A 20,660-nucleotide genomic window follows, 5' to 3' on the forward strand; every position below is an offset into this window, starting at 1 on the left:
GGCAGACCCTACTGAGTCACCCAGGCACTCCTGGGTGACTCCAGCTCCATTAACTTACGTTAATGAATACTGGAGCTGGAAGGGACCTGAGCAGTCATCTAGTACAATCTTTGCAAAGACTATTTCTTACACAAGATTTATCTAACAGGGAAAATACAAAATTTCCCTACCACCCAAATATTGAGTTAAATGTCCATGATATTTGAAAATTGTAATTGTTGGGGCTCCCGGGAGGCTCAATCGGTTATGCATTGGCCTTTGGCTCAGGTCATGATCTCAACAATATATAACCTAGCTTCAGGCTCCCTGCTCAATGAGGAGGCCTGCTTCTCCCTCTCCCCTCCATAAACCCCACCTCCACACCACGGCTCATGCTCTCTTGCTCTCTCTCACTCTCTTAAATAAATAAATAAAATCTTAAAAAAAAAAGAAAATTGTAATTGTTGTAATATTGCTGGGAGAAGAGAAAACAGACCATTTAGTTGATACATTTTAGCTGAAAGTGGTCCATATGGCTACTTAAACAAGGTCAGAGGGCAAGAGCAGGTCGACAGAGTATAATGGAGGCCTACCTGGAGACTGCATCCCTAGCAGTTAGTTATAACCATCTGGAGCTTTTTCATATTATTTTAGAGATCGTGTGCAGATAGAAATGATGTCTGTCATTCTTAATTTGAATAAAACAACAAATTAGCCAATATTTCTCTCCATCGCCTGCATGTATCTCATGCAGCAGTCAGCTTGGGTTGATCCTTCCTTCCTGTACATATTCTAGTTTTCTCACTCCCAGGCTCATGCTTTCTACCCCTCTCCTAATGTCATAACCCTCTTTCAAAATGTGAACAAGGATGGGATCCTTGGGTGGCGCAGTGGTTTGGCGCCTGCCTTTGGCCCAGGGCGCGATCCTGGAGACCCGGGATCGAATCCCACATCGGGCTCCCGGTGCATGGAGCCTGCTTCTCCCTCTGCCTATGTCTCTGCCTCTCTCTCTCTCTCTCTCTGTGACTATCATAAATAAATAAAAAATTAAAAAAAAAAAAACAAAATGTGAACAAGGAAATCTCATAAATTCTTTTTATTCTCTTTCAGAATCTGTTACTATAAACCCATAATTCAATACCCCCGTAGTGATTGATCTCAAAGACCAAGTCTATTCCATATTTACATCAACCAATAATTAGCAAGAGCCTATTATGTGAATGTGCAACAGTGGGTAAAATGCTAAGTGCTGCAGTAGATACAGAAATACACCCCAGTATGTGCCTTTAAGGAACTCACATTCTTTCCATCCTTTGTGTCATAATCAATGATTGTATAAGATTTTAGTCTCCCTACTGCTCTGCTCAATGCCTTATTGATCAGAAAGTTTATGAGATAAATGAATTCTCAATTGGATTAGCTCCCCCCACCCCCAGTCCTTTTCTGCAGCTTTGCTACTGAGTTTGTAATACAGAGACAGGTAAGTAGGTCAGCTTTTGCCAAACTTACTACCTAGCATTTTCTTTCTTTGAAGTTCTCACACAGCCCAGCTATTCTTGTCACTGACACAGACAGCTCTTTCAATGACAGCTTCTCTCTAACCTCATTGTTCCCGCTACGACTAAGCAAGGACCTCTTTCCTTCTACAAACTTTACTCCATCTAAGTCTCTTTTGAACTGCTCAGTTTATCATATATTTAGATTTGTAAAGATGCATAACTTTAAAGAAAACTGTTTGAAAAATTTAGTTGATTCTACTTCTCAATTTCAATGGAGTGTTTGTACTCTCTTAAAAAGTGACCATAGATTTTCCAAGTAGAATTCACTCAGAAAAATAGAAATAAACAATCTGACTAGTTTTGAAAACTAGTGTAGTCATGATAATTTTAATACCTTGAGCATGCCACCACTCCTGGTATAACCAAATGGTCACTGAGTCATTGTTTGCCTTCCCAGTCTCTATTATTTTTTAGGCAGAAACATATTATATAAGTAGCATTCATTCAACAATATAGAACTATTTAAAAATATATCAATTAAATATATGTGTACTATCCACAAAGAAATGTCACCGAATTGAACCAATTTCAGCTTGGGCAAAGATGGAATGCACTGAACATGGTTCTCATGCTTCCTTGGCTTCACCCCTTAGATATGTCTCATTAGCCAAAGGAAATAATTACCCAGGGCTGGGGGAAAATAGGGTAGAGTAAATGCTAGTCATGATGTTCATACCTACATCAATCAATACTGCATTTCTTCAAGAGATTCACAAAATGCCAGAGTTGCTCAGGCCCAGGAGAAGATACAAAACAAACATGGTATATTCTTAAGTTTCAGAGTCTCTGATAGGGGAATTGGTCCATTTTTATAAATCATGGAAGGTATCTGAGATTGAGAAGGATGAAAATGCCAAAAGTAGGCTTTAATTTTTCATGGCATTTGATTTTTTTACTCCAATTAAAAAATGAAATAGAATGAAAATATTACAGGGAAATTTATAATCCAGAGTAAAATGTCATTTTACTGAATATTTGTTCCTCAATAACAGTTAAGATAGCATAACAATTTTTTTTTAAAGATTTATTATTTTATTTATTCATAGAGACACACAGAGAGAGGCAGAGACACAGGCAGAGGGAGAAGCAGGCTCCATGCAGGGAGCCCAACTTGGGACTCGATCCCTAGTCTCCAGGATCACACCCCGGGCTGCAGGTGGCACTAAACTGCTGTACCACCGGGGCTGCCCACAATTTCAAGCATTATACAGAGTTTATGAAAAGATACTTACTTGTACTTTTAACATTAATGGAATGCCTGTTGTATACCAGGCATTGCTAAAGAGCTTCCAATCAAAATTTCCTCTTTGTCATCATTTCTCACTCTTAGACTAGAATTACAATCTAAAGAGATTTTCTCTCAGACTTTAAAAAAATCCATTTACTTGTAGATTACATTTAGAAAAAATCTCTTTTGGGATGAATATAAATGCAGAGTTTCAATCCTAGTAATACAGAGAGAATGCCCATTGTTATGCATTGAAATAACAATTTTAAATGTACCTATTAAGGTTTTTATTGTTGTAAAATATACATAAAATTTGTCATAAGTGGCAGTCAGTACCTTCCCATGTTGTGTAATCATCTCTAGTTCCAGAACATTTTTATCACCCTGAAAGGAAACTCCTTACTCATTAAGCAGTCATCCCCCACTCCCTCTTCCTTTCACATTTTGCCTGGTTCCACAAATTTGCCTATCTTGTATATTTCATATAAATGGAAGATACAATAAGTGGTCTTTCATGTCTGGCTTATTTTACTTAGCATAATGTTTTCAAGGTTCAGTGTTGTCGTATGTATCTGTACTTCTTTTTATGGCTGAAAAATATTATGTTATGCACCACAATTTGTTTATTCATCAGCTGATGGACATTTAGGTTGTTTCTACCTTTTGGCTACTATAAATAATGTTGCTATGAATATTTTTGTGGAAATTTTTGTTTGAACATCTATTTTCAGGGTTTCTTATTTTAGTGGGAGTATATATATATACCCAAGGGTGGAATTGCTTGGTCACATGGCAATTCTATGTTTAATTTATTGAGGATCCACCAAATTGTTTTCCACTATACCTATACCATTTAACCATCCCACAAGCAATGTACAAAAGTTCCAATTTCTCCACATTCTCTCCAACACTTATTTTCTGTTTTAAAAATTATAGTCACCCTAGTGGATTTTAAATGGTATCAAAGTATGGTTTTGATTGCACTTCCCTAATGAGTAATTATGTTGAGCATCTGTTCATGTGCTTGTTGACCACTTACCTTCATTGGAGAAATGTCTATTCAAGTACTTTGCTCATTTTTAAATGGGTTGTTTAGCTGTTTGTTGTTGAGTGTAGGGTTTTTTTTACTTATTTTGGATAGAATCTTACATGATTTGCAAATGTTTTCTCATTCTGTGGGCTGTCTTTTCATTTTTTTTTGTCTTTTCACTTTCTTGATAGTGTTCTGTGATGCATAGAAGCTTTTAATTTTGATGAAGTCCAACTTATCTATTTTTTGTTGCCTTATGCTTTTAGTATAAAATATGTGAAACCATTGCCAAATCCAAGGTCATGAAGATTTATGCCTATATTTTCTCTTCAGAGTTTTATGGTTTTATCTCTTATATGTAGATCTTTGATTTATTTTGGGTTAAAATTTATACATTTGTGAATTAAGTGTCCAATTTCATTCTTTTCCACATGAATAATGTTGTTTCAGCACCATTTGGTGAAGAGACTATTCTTTTTTTTTTTTTTTTTTTTGAGACCATTCTTTATTGAACAGTCTTGGTACCCTTGTTGAAAATCATTTGCTCATAGTGTATTGACCATAGTTTATTTCTGGACTTTGTATTTCATAATACTGGTCTATGTATTTATCCTCATACCAGTTTTTAATCACTGTAGCTTTGTAATACATTTTGAAGTCAGGAAATGGGAGTCCTTTAACTTTGTTTTTTTAAAGATTATTTTAGCTCTTTGGGTCACTTGCAGTCTCATATGAATTTTAGGATTAGCTTTTCCATTTCTTTTTTTTTTTTTTTTAGCTTTTCCATTTCTGCAAAAAAAGGGCCATTGGATTTTTGATAGGGATTGCACTGAATCTGTAGACTACTTTGGAGACTAAAGTCATCTAAACAATAAGTCTTCTAATCCATGAACGTGGGATGTCTTTCCATTTATTTAGATCTTTATCTCAGCAATGCTTTGCACTTTTCATTGTGTAAGCCTTGCACTTCCTCAGTTAAATTTATTACCAAGTACTTTATTCTTTGTGATGCTACTATAAATGGGCTTGTTTTTTAAAATTTCCTTCTTGGATTTTTAAAAATTTCCTTCTTGTCTTGTATAGACATTTGTTGTTGTTGTTTTTTTTTTTTTGTATAGACATTTGTGTGTTGATCTTGTATCTTGTAACATTACTGAATTTATTAGCTCTCAAGTTTTGTTGTGTGTGTGTGTATGAATTCTTTAGAATTTTTAATATATAGGATCATGTCAGCTACAGTCTTACTTCTTCCTAATTGAGATTCCTTTTATTTCTTTTTCTTGCCTAACTGCTCTTGCTAGAACTTCTGGTGCAATGTTGACTAGCAGTGGTTAAGAGGGCTTTTTCCTGATCTTAAAGAGATAGTTTTCAATCTTTCACCATTTAGTATGTTGTTAACTGTGGGTTTTTCACGAATGCCTTTCAATAGTTTGAGGAAATTCCATTTCTCCCTAGTTTGTGGAATGTTTTTTTAACATGAAAGGGTGTTGGATTTTGTCAAATTATTTTTCTTATCAATTGAGATGATCATGTTGTTCATATCTCCCTTCATTCTTCTTATAATAAAGAGCTTTGTTTTCAAGTCATTGTCCTAGTTTCTTCTAGCTGTTGATTCCTTCATGCTACTAATGTGATATATTACATTGATTGATTTTCATATGGTGAAACATCCTTGTATTCCTACAATAAATATTACTTTGTCATAGTGTATACTCTTTGTCTGGCTTGGTATCAAAGTAATGCTAGTCTTATTGAATAAATTAGGAAGTGTTCCTCCTATTTTTTTTTTTTTGGACGAGTTTAAGAAGAATTGCTGTTAACTTCTCTTTAAATGTTTGGTAGAATTCACTAGTGAATCCACCTGCTGCTGTACCTTCTTTGTTGGGAGATTTTGATTATTGATTCAATCACTTTACTTGTTTTAGGTCTGTTCAGACTTTTTATTTCTTTTTGAGTCAGTTTTGGTATTTTGTGTTTCTAGGAATTTGCCCATTTCATCTAGGTTATCTAATTTTTTTGGCAATAAAGCCTTTTTGATAAGTAAATTTGTTTATGGTTCAGTCATCCAAAATGCCATGCAATTTATCTAATATTTATAAAATGTGAAGTATATACACGTTTTCTTACATTTACCTTTCTAAAGCAAATTGTATGTAAAATTCCATGAGATTTAAACAAAATTTCCCCACGAGGCTAAAGAACCAAAATTTTCTGAGAGGAGTATGACCAGTATAAATTTTACTTCTAAAAAGCATAAACTTTTTTCATTTTCTTTTTGTTAAAATAAATGATTGTTCATTTATTAAAATGAAACCTCTCTTTTTCTACCTAGAGAAAGAAATGAGTATGGACTCTCATGCAGAGTGCCTGCATTCAAATTCCTGTCCTACCACTTACTTGCTATTTGTGAGCATAGGGTAACTTCTCTGTGCCTCGGTCTCCTTACCTGTAAGAATGAGAATAATAATAGAACCTACCTCATAAGGCTGTTGTGATGGTTAAGTGCATTAATGCGTGCAAAAAACTTAGTTCTTAATTCATAATAAGCATTCAGTATTAACAAACATTATTTTTATAAGGTATCAGTAATTGAGGTTAAAATAAAGAACATCTAGACATAATCATCAATGAAAAAGCAAGTAAAAGGCAGCAATGTTGGATGATGGGTACAAAAAAGAGTCATATTTTCCTCTAGATTTATAAGACCCCAGACTAGGAGAAGAATGAATGTTTTGGCAAGTGTTCTGTCACTAGAAAAGAAATGGTTCTCTTAATTGGTATTCAGGAAAGCAGGTCCTCTTGACTATAGTTGACCTTTGAGCAACATGGGTTTGAATGGTACGGGTCCACTTATATGAGGATTTTTTTGATCAATATAGTACTGTACATGTATTTTTCTCTTCCTTATGATTTTTTATATAACATTTTCTTTTCTGTAGCATTCTTTAAGAATACAGTATATAATACATGCAATATACAAAATGTGTGTTAGCCATCCGTTTGTATTATTAAGGCTTCTTGGTCAACGGTAAGCTATCAGTAGTTAAGTTTTGAGGGAGTCAAAGTTGTATGCAGATTTTTTGCTGTGCAGGGAGTTGGCACCCCTAAACCCTGTGTTGTTCAAGGGTCAACTGTACAAAACTGTATTAAAAAGGCTCTCTCTCAGGGTAGAAAAATCAAAGGCACTATTCATGAATCCCATAAAGGAAAGGAAGGTCCTCAGAGAGGAGAATCAGTTCTTTTAAAATGAGTCTGGCCTCCACCATGGGCCACAGGTAATCAGAGAGTGGATGGTGAGTGTTCAAAGGAATAATCACAACTATAAGTACTTCCTTTCAAATTGCAGGCCTATGCCTCTTAGGAAAGCGATGATGTACTAACACAGTTCTGCTTTTGATTGTTTTGTTTTGTTTCTTAGATCTTTTGCTTTCTCTTCTCCTAGGTACATAAATATACTCTAAGGCTGATCCCTCCTTGTCATGAATACAATTGAATTTATATCCATAATATAATGAATAGATAAAACATTAATTATTGAATTATTTTCACTATCACTATTATTTTCTTTGTGGCCACACCAATAAAACGACCACAAGGTTTGTTTTGGGAATGGAAGTACTCAGTTTCTTGGTTTCCAAGGAAGAAACATTTTAAGAGCATTCAAAATCGGCTCCCTCTGCACCCCCAAAAAGAGCTTGGTTTAATTTTTTAGAGAAATCAACTAAAATGAGTCTACCTTGATATAAAATGTAAATCACATCAACCACAGCAGTGTATTTTAAAAGATGGGAATTTAGATTATGCTCATTTTTATAGTAAGACATAAGTTAATGACTTTAATATCTTAAAGGATTTATCATAAAATGTTACTGCCCAATGAGTTTTTTGCAGACAATAAACAATTCACTGAGAGTATTAACATTCACATGTGTAATTGGCGTTTACAAATGTACAAAACTTTGGGTAATAAACACTTTAAACTTATTTTTCAAAATTCAATAAACCCATTCCCCTCAAACTGTTTGATTACAAAGAAGCACAAAAGGTTACTAACAGCAGCAAAATGTGAGAAACAAAGCAAGGGAGGCAAATCCAGACAAGAGAACATAAGAGTATCTGAAGAGTTTTGTTAATATCAAACGACAAAATCAAGACATCTTTTATAATATAAAGGAAAACAAATCCATATAATTATTACTTAGGCAAAAGAACATTATAGGGTATATAACATTTATTTACTCTACATAAATTTGCATATCTTAAATTTAATGCAAAACACCATGTTTCTTTTTTTTTTTTCTTCCATGTTTCAATTCTAATTTGAGAATATCATAACACGTAGCTCTTAGGAATCCTAAATATAACTGGGTGAATATTTTAAAAGACCTCAAAGATCATTTTGTTTTCAATTGGTCATTATTGTTTTAACTCTCATTTTTCTTCATTCATTAGACTAAGTCAATTTAGAAATAAAATCCACAAAGTGTATATAATGCAGCTATTTCTGAAAAAACTAAATATTAGCATAGTGTTTAGTATGTCATTAAAGTTGTAGTTGCAGTTAAACAAACGAATAAGAATTACTGCAACTAATGTATGATAAAGTTACAAAGCAAACATTAAAAGTGTCATCTGGTGTATGTGCACTGTAGTAAAAGAAATCTGGATAACGTGAGTAAAATGTGGTTGATTATTAATAAATGAAATTCCCAGCTAATACCACATTGCATTTAGGAGCAATGCATTTGTCCTCCCTCATATGTTACATCAGGAACATATGTTCACAATCCACCAGCTGTAGTTTTGATTTGCTGAGAAATGAATTCCTAAGAAATGGAGGATTTAATCCTGGTTCATCCACTTGTTCCTCCCTTGTTTTACCATCTTCACTTTGAGATTGGGCACCCTGTGCCCAGGAATGTGGCATTGCAAATTTACTAAAAATGTATCCATTGGTAGTAGAATAATTTTACTAAATTCATAAGGAAGACAATATCTTCATTTAGAAAACAAAGCATTATGTTATAATTTGACAGTTACAACGCAAGCCCCAGCTCTTCCTAGGCACAGTGGAGCAACCTAAAACAAAAACAAAAACAAAAAAGACATATTTGTTGGGTTTATAGGTACAGATGTTGATAAAACCATACCAGTAGGTCAAATACTGAAAGAGTATGTACTTGTCAAAGAGCTGCTGACAAACTGCTCCCCCACCCTTACTGTGGGCTGGGCCAGGGCCCTTCTTCCAAGCCCCCTGCTGATGTTAAAGTTCCACAGACTAAATTGTTCGGGTATATCACATTATTATGCAGTATTCCCTTTTCTTTAAAGGTAATTGTAAAAGAAAATTGCTCAGGACTTATTCTACCTGAAACACTTTATTTGGCCAAAATGATGCAGGATATGGATAATGAGGAAATGCTGAACACTTTAACTTTGTAACCAATGTGGTGAGAACATCAAGTATTATCTAGAGAGGCCCTGGAACAGATATCTCAGAACACACCAGATATGCTGCATGCCTGGCTGCTTATTCCAGGGGAACCAGTAATTTCACATTTACTGACTGCCTTCTCTGTGCATGGCTGGAAAGTCTAAACCCATTTTACTATTTTTTAGCACAGTAAATAAATAATAAATACTACTCCAACTCCCTAGGAGTAAAAACAAACTTGGTGAATGAACTCTATGACGATGAGACAGAAGTGCAGGGTGCTAGGGAAAGGAATATAATCTTAGTTTATGGATAAGGAATAATCTTTCACCTACTTTTTTTTTTTTTTTTTTTTTTGAGTACCCTAGACACTGGAAACTAAAAGTGTGGACAAGGATAGCTTTTAAAGGATTACTTCTTTGAGCACAGTAAGACCCAAGAATTAAAACAATAGTATTTAGGGAAGAAGTGACTAATCCAAAGCACTGAGAAAATTTCTTTTGTACTTTTATATGTGGGGGCATGTAATAAAGTGTTTTTGTCAAATACGGGATACTGAAATGCCTCCCTAATCAGTTTGGCCTCTCTCCCAACCTTTCTAGACCAGCAAGTGGATTTTAAGAACACACCTGATGTCAGCTGTCAGAATATACTCAGTTGTTCTCTATCTGAATCAGGTGTTTTGATCACTGTTCTATCTCCTTGAACAATCAAATCACCTACTTTAAAACCGTACCTATTTACAGTATTTCAGGAGTAACCTCTAAGTCATTTCAATCAAAATGTCTGTCTGTAATTAGCAGCTTTTCTTAAAACACTGAAGACCTGAAGTCTTTATACTGTAAAGAGTTGATGTTGCCATGACAACCAGCTAGAAAGTTCAGCTTAGCATATTTACTAAATACAATGCAGTCACCTCTGCTTTGGGTCAAGGTAGCAGGGTGGGTGATTGCTTTGGACTTTATAATCTCATTCCCTGAACAAACGTCCTCCTGTCCATTTGTTAGAACACTAAATGGAAAACATTCGTTTTCCAGATTCTACAGTTATAAGTTCAAATTTAAGTGCTTACAAATAGTAATAGAGGTGGCATGCAAACAAAATGGATATGTGGTCACAGATCATTAATTTTGATAAGAGAGTGATTCAGCATAAAGCATCTGTTACCTATAATAACAAGTCTCAAAAACAGGCCAAAAGATTTCCTTAAAACTAGGCTAAGAGCATATGTATGTCAAATACAGCTCAGGAAAAGAGATTCTTACATCTCTTTTTGGGCTCCTTGGTTATCATTCACATTGCCATGGTGAGAGGCTGATGGTAGAAAATCACATCATTTCTTCTTTTTAAATTGATTTATTTATATTAGGGAGGGGGTGCAGAGGGAGAGGAGGACAGAAAATCTCAAGCAGACTTCCTGCTGAGGGCAGAGTCTGACGTTGGGCTCCTTCTCACGACCCTGAGATCATGACCTGAGCTGAAACCAAGAGTCAGCTACTTAACCTAGTGAGTCACCTGGGTGCCCCAATCACACAATTTCTAATGAAATTCTGTAGCTCTGATTTAAAATCTCAAATGATCTCTTCTGATCCCAGTGACCCCACTTAAACTTAAGAAACAGGATCAAGGGTCACATAAAGTCCCTTTTTCTATCCTCCTCATTTAAAAATACCCTGTCCCTTCTATAAGTAAATACACAATATACTCATATTCTCATCTTTTCCTCCAGCCTTGGAAGAGATCTTTCCTCCAGCTTGAGGAAAACCAGAATTTGCTCTCAATTTGGTTTCCTGCTTTTCTTTCAGGAAAGAACCCTTCATTGTTGCTCTCTTTTTAGCATCTGAAATCTCTACTCTGTTTTCACCTCTATTGTGAAAAAGACCTATGGCTCAAATTTCTAACTTCAACATTGACTTACTGTGTGACTTGGGTCAACTATTTAACCTCTCTGCATCTCAGATTCCTCATCCAATAGAGCCTGGTCCATAAAATGTGTTCAACAGATGTTAACTTTCTATTATCATCATTATTTGAAAATTGTATGCCCCTCTAGCTCATGCATTTACTTATTTTTCTCTTTATTTTTCACCCTATATAGTGGCTTCTTCTAGCACATCCTCAAAGGTTCTTATAACTTCATGAATGGCAACTTAGCTTCATTCATCCTTATACTGTTGAAACCTTGTCTCCTCTCTCTAAATGCTCTATTCCATTATTTTATCTAAGCCACTCTCTGGTCTTTTATTTGCTATTTTCTTCAGAAGTTGAACCTTCAATCCTACCCAGTAAGTGTAGAAAGAATAGATAGGACTTGGTAATATCTCTTGAATCCACCTATAGAGTTGATACTCAAGCCCTACAAGTGCTTCTTCTAAATGTTTTATTTTTATCCAGTCTTTGCTTCCCCTGCCCCTAACCCAATTTATCCTGTTTCCAACTGCCACGTGAACTTTCTATTAGTGCATCACTCTCCTGGTTAAAAGTCTCGACCGTTTCCCACTATCAAATTCTTGAAGCATGGCCTTCAAAGATTTCCAACCTGACCCCAAACTTGTTCTCCAATAAGAACTTCTGCTCTTATTAAGCAAGTATCCCTATAACCAGCCATCCTTCTTAAACATATCTTGCATATTTCTGCTTCAGTGACATTTCTTTTGTGTTTTCTCACACAATTTCCCACCTCTTTCTGCCCTTTTGAATTGGATTTTGAATTCATTAAGGATTAGCTTAAATTCAACTTCTTCTCACTAAAGCACTCTTAACAGCCATTGTATTTTTTTCTCCTTGATTTCCTACACCACTCAATGCCTATACAATAGCGTACTTCCTACCAACTGTTCTACATTGTGGGTTCTACCCTTACACATGCAGATTATACCTACCTAAGTAGCTAAATTCTGTGGTAGCGGGGATTCTTTTAAGTTTCACTTTCTTGATAGTACTTACCATTTCTCCTTGTATGTAGGAAAACCTTGGCTCAATTAAACATCTGAGTGTCTTTCAGGTGCCAGATACCGAATTGGCATGAAAAATTCCTAATTCTTTTCTTGGTAATGATGGAAACAAAGATCTCAAAAGATCATTCTTAGAAGTGCTAAGCCCTCTGGAAATAGACACAGCTGAATGTCTTCTGTTTATAAGCTTACCAGGTCAAGTTTCTTACTTCTTAATGAAATTTAAAGTTGCCATCTTTGTTAGGTGATGACCAGACACTTGGTCTGCTCCCATATATCACTGGCTTGAATATTTCAAACATTATTGCTCATGTATGCGTAAGTGATTCACATTTTTCTGATTTCTATCTTTGTTTCTTATTTTCCACAATCTGCCCTCCCTTTGCCATAGTTCTCTTGTGGTCCTATCTACTCTATCTATACTAGAACATCTCATCAATTCCCAGCAAATGGTGGCAGATCAAAACTATTAATAATTCCTCTGAGCAGTAATTTATACTTTAAAGATAATTTTGGATTTTAATTATGTTATAAAATTAAACATTCCTTGTTTCCATATGTTTATCAAGAGGTGATTTTATCATGCTTATGTTGATATTGGACAAAATTAAGAGGATCTTTTTACCAAATGAATTGTTTTAATAAAAACAGAGAAGTGTAATAATGAAAAATGAAATGCCATACCTGGGTCCACTCATTTGTCTGGGGATCATAAGCCTCCACTGTATTAAGATAAGTTTGTCCATCATAGCCTCCAACAGCATATAATTTATCACCAAGTAAACAGACCCCTACTGCATCTCTGCTGATGCTCATAGATGCCACTGCAGTCCACATATCTGTTTTGGGATCATATCTGAAAGAAAATTTTAGAACTGGAGCTGACATTGTCCTCACAATATTTTTATGTAAAAATAGTTTATGAATGAAAGATTTGCATGTAAGACCTATATCATAAAACTCCTAGAAGAAAACATAGGGGGTAAACTTCTTGACACTGGTCTTGGCAATGATTTTTTGGATTTGACACCAAAAAGTAAATGCAATAAAAGTAAAAATAAACAAATGGGACGTCAAACTAAAAATCTTCTGCATAGTAAAGGAAATCATCAACAAAATGAAATGGCAACCTATGGAATGGGAAAAAAACATTCTCAAATCCTGTATTTGATAAGGGGTTAATATCTAGAAGATATAAAGAATTATACAACTCAATGACCCCCTCCAAACCCTCATATAAACCAATTAAAAACTGGGCAGAGGGTCTCAATAGACGTTTTTCCAAAGAAGACATATAGATAGCCAATAAGTACACGAAAACATCACTAATCATCAAGAAAATGTAAATCAAAACCACAATGGCTGTTATCAGAAAGATAATAAGTGTTGGTGAAGATGTGAAGAAAAGGGAACCCTCGTGTACTGTTGGTAATGTGAATTACTGCAACTGCTATAGAAAACAGTATGGAGAGGTACCTGGGTGGCTCAGTCCACTAAGCATCTGCCTTCAGCTCAGGTCATGATCACAGGGTCCTGGATCAAGCCCCATATAGGGCTCCCTGCTTAGCAGGGAGTCTGCTTCCCCTCTCCCTCTGCCCTTCCCTCCAGCTCGTGCTCACTCTCCTCTTTCAAATAAATAAATAAAATCTTAAAGAAAAAAAAACAGTATGGAGATTCGTGAAAAAATTAAAAATAGAAATACTATATGATCCAGTAATTCTATTTCTGGGTATTTATATAAAGAAAATGAAAATGAAAACACTAATTCGAAAAGATATACTTACCCCCATTTTCACTGTAGCATTATTTACAGTAGCCAAGACATGGAAACCTAAGTGTTCATCAATGGCTGAATGGGTAAAGAAAATGTGGTACATATAGAACACACACACACACACACACAACCAGAATATTATTTGCCCATAAAAACGAATGAAATCTTGCCACTTCAACAACATGGATGGATCTTGAGGGTATTATGCTAAATGAAATAAGCCAAAGAAAACAAATACCTATGATCTCACTTATATGTGGATTCTAAGACAAAAAAAACCCTAAGCTCATAGATTGGTGGTTGCCAGAGGTGGGGTGAAATGGGGGATGGGCATCAAAAGGGACAAATTTCTAGTTATAAAATACATTAGTTATGAGGATGTAATGTATAGCATTGTGATATAGTTAATAATACTGTACTGTATATTTGAAAGTTGCTAAGAAAGTAGAACTTAAAAGCTCTCATCACACACAAAAATTGTAACTATATATGGTGATGGATGTTAACTAGACTTACTGTACTCATTTTTCAATATATACAAATGTCAAATCATTGTTATACACTTAGATGAATATAATGTTATATGTCAATTACACCTCAATAAAAGAATACCTACATATTCAGAAACACCTGGGAGAGGCAGTATGCAAAATGGTTAGATAATGGGTTTAGATTTGAGCTGAAGAATCTCGAGTCCTTATTCTTCCAGTTACTCACTCTGTGGTATTGGAAAGTTACTTAAAATTGTTACATCTTAATTTCTTTATTGGTGAAAATACTACTCACCACCTAGCAAATGCACGGTAAGCACTCAATAAATGTCATCTTAAAGATGGGTTCATTTATTACAATTTTTTCCTATTGGCAAAGAATGCGTTCCTTTAACAAAAGTTCAAAGATTACAAAAATATATAAAAAATGCAATAGCTAGCCTCATTTCCTTCCAACTTTAATTACAGAGTCAAGTGGTAACCACTATTAACAATTTGGTTTGTATTTGATCTTCTAAATATTTCACTTTTTATTCTCAGGGCTTGAGAGGGTATTTCAGGACATGTTTTTTTTATTTAACTTAACGTTTTCTTTCCATGTAAACTTTAATATTTTTTTCTTTCAGCAAATACAAATAGTTTCATTCTTTAAGCCTACCTTTTATCTTATTACTGCTATCTAAAGTACATTTGAATGTATTTTAGAAAAAATATCAATATTTTCCTGCACACTTTTAACTTACAATATTAATAGATTCACTTAATAAATCCATAACACTTAACGTATTCAAAAGAGCTAAAGTAAATATTGAAAACTGCTTTAAGATTTTTCGATTGCCTACTGAAAATCTGAGGAAATCAATACGTGAAACTTACGTAAGATGGCTCACAGACACAATCATTACAGCTGTCCACTTTTGAACCTTGTTCCTCTCATGAAATATATTAACTAGAACAGCCCAAAATTGTCTATCTATGAGCAGATACTTCATGCTAAAGTGACCTATATTGCTTCTAATAGTTCTTTTTTTTTATTTTTTTAAAATTTATTTATGATAGTCACACAGAGAGAGAGAGAGAGGCAGAAGAGGCTGCATGAAGCAGGCTCCATGCACCGGGAGCCCAACGTGGGATTCGATCCCAGGTCTCCAGGATCGCGCCCTGGGCCAAAGGCAGGCGCCAAACCGCTGCGCCACCCAGGGATCCCTGTTTCTAATAGTTCTTGTACAATGAACAATTTTTCATTGGGTGTACTACTGCAGTGGACCTGTAATTTACAGGATAAAGTATACAAAGACATTCATATTCCTTTCCTGGAATATAACATGCAGCAAGTATAGACTGGATTACTTTCTCCCTAACACAGATGAAATGCTGGTATAACTTTCCAGCTTTTTCAAAAGACAACAAACTAACCCTCCTTATAATTTTGCAGAAAGCACTCATTGTCATCAAACTTAGATTTCACTTTTTACCTCTCTTCCAATCATGTATAATTAAACAACACGCACACACGTGAATGCTTACTAACTTCCCATTGCTCTTTAAAATCCAGAATCCTTAGGACTCTTCGTGATTTGTCCCCATCTCTACTCTAGTCCGCCTCCTTTCCTGCCACTGTTTCCCTCACTCTGTTCTCCAGACACACTAGCTGCCTTTTGGTTTTCTGAATGAACCATTTCCTTCCTGCTTTGGAGGGTTTGTACATGCTCTCGTTGACTCTATATCCTAACTCCATTCAATTTTCTCCATTCTTTGAACTGGACTAAAGATAACAGATGGGAGCCTGAACTATTATCCAAATTGTCCATTGATGTTAGGCTCTTTACCTGGCCCCCGACTTGAGTTTCATGAAGCCAGTTTGGATGACTTGTATAACCTTTTAAGCCATATTAGTTTTTTATTTTATTTTAGTATTTCATAGTATTTCGTTTTATCAAAACGTGTTAGAAATGTTCTCCTTTTCACTTCTTATTTAGCCTCCAGCACCTATGCCTTCTCTCTGAAATTCATCAAGCTCCTTTCCTTTTCTTGTCAGGTACAGTATCCAGTATAAAATATGCACACAACAAATATTTGTCATATGACTCAATTAATAAATTATATAATCAATTGTAAGGTAATATTCTAGGCAGTATTATGAGAGAGAATCTGAGTAGACTGTTAGGAGATAGACCAAGAGATGGCCAGAGCAGACAACCCAGTGTTTACCAAGCTGTGAAGAACTGCCTTGCATGTGGAAGATGTTCATTAAGAAGTCATTAATCTGTCTAGAAGTGTCAGGCAAAGTTTCCCTTCACAGGAAATTACCTCTCCACACAGTCTGAGAGTCTGGAAGTCAAGTTGGATGCAGGAGCATCGTGTCCTCCAATAGCATACAGCAATCCATTCCAGGTAGTTACTCCTACTCCCCCTCTCCTTTTGGACATTTGTGCACAGAGCGTCCATTTATTAGTATGAGGATCAAAACATTCTACTGATTTGAGGCAAGAACTTCCATCACGACCACCAACTGCATAAAGTCTATAAGAATAAATAAAATAATAAAAAAAATAGTGCCATTATTAAGATTAAGGCAGAGATTATTCTCAGAGTATTTCATCGAATTCGAGGTGCCACAGATTATAAAACACACTGTCAATTTACGTGCCATCAAGACAGAAGATATGCTACCAAAGTTATATGACATATGTATATGTCTATATATATATCATATGTATATGTCATATGTATATATCATATACATATCACTCTTATCACTCTGTCTATACATAAAAGAGAACAAACTCACATGAAAGCAATGACAACTATTTCTGACAAGTCACCACTGATTAAAAACATGCATCACAATTTTAGAGGTATAAAATGTGTCTTGGAATAGGGAAAATGTGGTATCTAAATATACCATGACTTATTTCTTAAATAACTAAAATAGGACTAGGTTATAAAGGAAAGAAACTAGCCTTCCCTGCACATACCATAGGCTAGACATTTTACCTGTATTAATTTAATCACCTCAATGATGCTATGAGAAGTGATTTATATTCCTGTTTCATGGGTGAAGAAACAGGCTCGTGGAGATTAAGAGGCTTATACAGGGTCAGAAGCAGAACCAGGACGCAGTTAGAGTAATGAACAGTTGTACTGTACTGTGAGCAGTCACCTGAGATGTTCTTGCAGTAGTGAAATATGAGAATAAAAGAATTGCTTGAAACAGTGGTATATAAATTAATATTTATTACAACTGAATAGTGATTCTTCATTAATTTAAATTACTGCAGAGAAGGATACTGTAAGTTATCTAAAATGAATACAGCATGTTAATGTCCTAAGTGTTGCCTAGTAGATAAATTTTAATTCATTACTAATCAATATACTGCATTAATTTAAGTCCTTTACTCAACTTGAAATATATAAAATACTATATTTTTCTAATAGTTTTTTCAAAAGAATAATAAATTCAGATCATTGCTTATTTAAAAGTCCTCACATTCTGAACTTACATATACATTAATTAATATTTAACTATATTTTTTACCTTAAGAAATAAAATTTGAACTATACCAAATGTCTGCCAATTAAAACTCTCAGTATTTACATTTACATATTTATATATATATGGTATCTTTAAGACATTTGTTAATTTTAATTCATAATGTAAAGTATACTATGCTACTTAAATTGGTTCTTAAGTGAGAAGATGACCATATCTTAGACAGCAACATATGGCTGTAGCAATATCTTATTCTAAACGTTGTATTAATAGTATGGAAACTGAAATTTATTTGCAACTTTGTTAAAATTATTTATCCATCAAAAACTACTTGCTTGTGTTAACTAACACTTGGTAGATTAATTGTCTGAATATGGATCACAGAATTTCAGAAGACATCAGCAATTAGAAAATATAACTAAAAAACCATGTACACACATGTGCACACACACACACACTAGGATTCAAGGCACCACCTCCTCTTCACAGTGAACACATGAGTCTTGACTGTGTAAAGTGGTGTATAACAGGGGTTAAGGGGTGGAGCCACAGTCTCAGGATTTGAATTTTGGTTCTCACACTTACTAATCCTGACTGTGGACAAGTTATTTAATCTCCGCCCGCTTGAATTTTATCATCCAAAACATCTCTAAGCTCTGCTTCATAGGATTATTGATGACCAAATTTAAAATAGTCTGAACAGTGCCTTCTACATGGTAAACATGGTGTTAAATGTTTAAGAGAAAAAAATGAATTCTGTCTCTGTATTCTTTTAGAAAATGGCATTTTTAGATCTTAAAGTTGTACAAACAACATGCATATTGAGCTAATGTTAAGGGGTAAAATGTATCAATAACATTTTCTAAAGAAATACTATCTCAAGCAATGGTTTTCAAATTTCTTTTTTTTCTTAAGAATTTATTTATTTGACAGAGAAAGAGCACAAGCAGCGGGAGTGGTAGGCAGAGAGAGGGGAGGAAGCAGGCTCTCCATTGAGCAGGGAGCCTGACAGATGTGGGGCTTGATCCCAGGACCTTGGAATCATGACTTGAGATGATGGCAGATGCTTAACCCACTGAGCCATCCAGGCATCCCTCAAATTGTTTTCTAATAATAGGATTCTGTGGATTATTTGAGGAGGTCCCAAAAATGGTGTATTTGAAATTCAAGTTGGGGGGCGGTTAGAGAGAGAAAGTGCATGTTACGCTCACACGTAAGTGAGGGGGGAGTGGCAGAGGGAGATGGGAGAAAGAGAATCTCAAGCAGGCTCCACACTCAACCCAGGGTCCATTATGGGGCTCGATCCCATGCCCCTGAGATCACAACGTGAGTGGAAATCAAGAGTCCAATGTCTAAATGACTAAGCTACCCAGGTTCCTCTGAAATTCAAGTTTTAATAAGTTTCAAAATAATTTTCACCTAGCTCAATTAAATGCCATGCAAAATTCAGAACTCATCTTTTTTCTCCATGACAGTATCTATTACAGTAAAAAGAAAAATATTACGTCAAATTGGAGATTGCATCAAATTGTATTGTATGATGTGCTTTAAAATAAGATTTAGTCTTGCCTGACTTAAAATTATGATCAAGGATGCAGGCGTTGGTGATATTGAGATTTAACTTAGAAAAAAATTTCTACTACTTTCAAACTACCTCAACAATTTAACTGAAAAGTTTCCCAAGATTCCAATTAAATTGCTCTAGTAGTTAAAGCAACTGTTCTCATTTCCAGCTACTTAGCTGTGAATCAGGATTTTCTTTAAACTGAACAAGAAAAACAAGACATAGAAATAATATAGATGTTCTTTAAAACAGATGTGGTCTTCTACATTGATTTTTATAATAAATCCATGCTACAAACTTGAACTTACAATGAATTTAAGATAGGTTCAGAATAAACTTGAATTTCCATTTGCATTAAGTATTGAGGTTTTTGCAAGGTTTCATTTGAAAGAAAGATTCTACTGCCAAAAATGTTTGCCAACAAGTGGCTTAAAAGTAGCCTGAGCAACTGGAATTCTAAATATAAATAAAGCTTTTTTTTAGAAAGAAAATTTTAACTCTTTGAAATTTTCAAGATACAAGATGTAACTCATAAAACATTCAAACAGTTCCTCCCTAAAGAAACAATTATATTTTGCATCAGGAAGTATTATAAAATAAGTTAAAATAACAAAAACAGTAGTTAATCTAGGCTTTATCATTCTGTAGATTAAAAGATTGAGGCACAGGGAAATGATTTGTTCTAAATCATAAAGGAGTAGTAAAGAGGCATAATTTTTTTTTTCAATCAGCTGCATATTTTTATAGAAAACAACATGATCTCTGTTTTTCCAGATTCTGGATATGTACCTAAAAATGGAAACCAACAAAATATTTTAAAATATTGCTGCTTTGTTTTAAACCAACTTTAGAAAAATGCTAGTTGATAGACTAACACATCCTCTTCTTGCGGGCGATTAAAATACCATTGCATCTAAGTGGTACCATAACATTTTTTTTTTATTTTTATTTATTTATGATAGTCACAGAGAGAGAGAGAGAGAGAGGCAGAGACATAGGCAGAGGGAGAAGCAGGCTCCATGCACCGGGAGCCCGATGTGGGATTCGATCCCGGGTCTCCAGGATCGCGCCCCAGGCCAAAGGCAGGCGCCAAACCGCTGCGCCACCCAGGGATCCCCCCCATAACATTCTTCAATAAGATTACACACTTCAGG

The 20,660-nt window shown here is 34.9% G+C and overlaps 1 protein-coding gene and 1 long non-coding RNA gene across 8 annotated transcripts in view; one reads left to right on the forward strand and one right to left on the reverse strand.

Annotated features, from left to right (window-relative positions):
• The first annotated feature begins 1,311 nt into the window (after positions 1-1,311).
• The window catches only part of LOC140621996 (uncharacterized), a 72,779-nt gene continuing 53,430 nt past the window's right edge, over positions 1,312-20,660 (forward strand). Inside the window, exon 1 of the long non-coding RNA XR_012021733.1 lies at positions 1,312-1,459. This is a non-coding gene — a long non-coding RNA (uncharacterized lncRNA). The remainder of the gene's footprint in view (positions 1,460-20,660) is intronic.
• Positions 6,943-20,660, reverse strand: part of KLHL5 (kelch like family member 5) — an 85,782-nt gene continuing 72,064 nt past the window's right edge. For all 7 annotated transcript variants that reach the window (XM_072807414.1, XM_072807406.1, XM_072807398.1 and 4 more), the window contains 3 exons: positions 16,760-16,972; positions 12,869-13,040; positions 6,943-8,875 (listed from right to left, as the gene is read on the reverse strand). In XM_072807414.1, coding sequence (XP_072663515.1) covers positions 8,819-8,875; positions 12,869-13,040; positions 16,760-16,972 — 442 coding nt within the window. In that variant the 3' untranslated portion in view covers positions 6,943-8,818. The remainder of the gene's footprint in view (positions 8,876-12,868; positions 13,041-16,759; positions 16,973-20,660) is intronic.

Source organism: Canis lupus, chromosome 2 (genome assembly GCF_048164855.1).
Source record: "Canis lupus baileyi chromosome 2, mCanLup2.hap1, whole genome shotgun sequence".
NCBI lineage: Eukaryota > Metazoa > Chordata > Mammalia > Carnivora > Canidae > Canis > Canis lupus.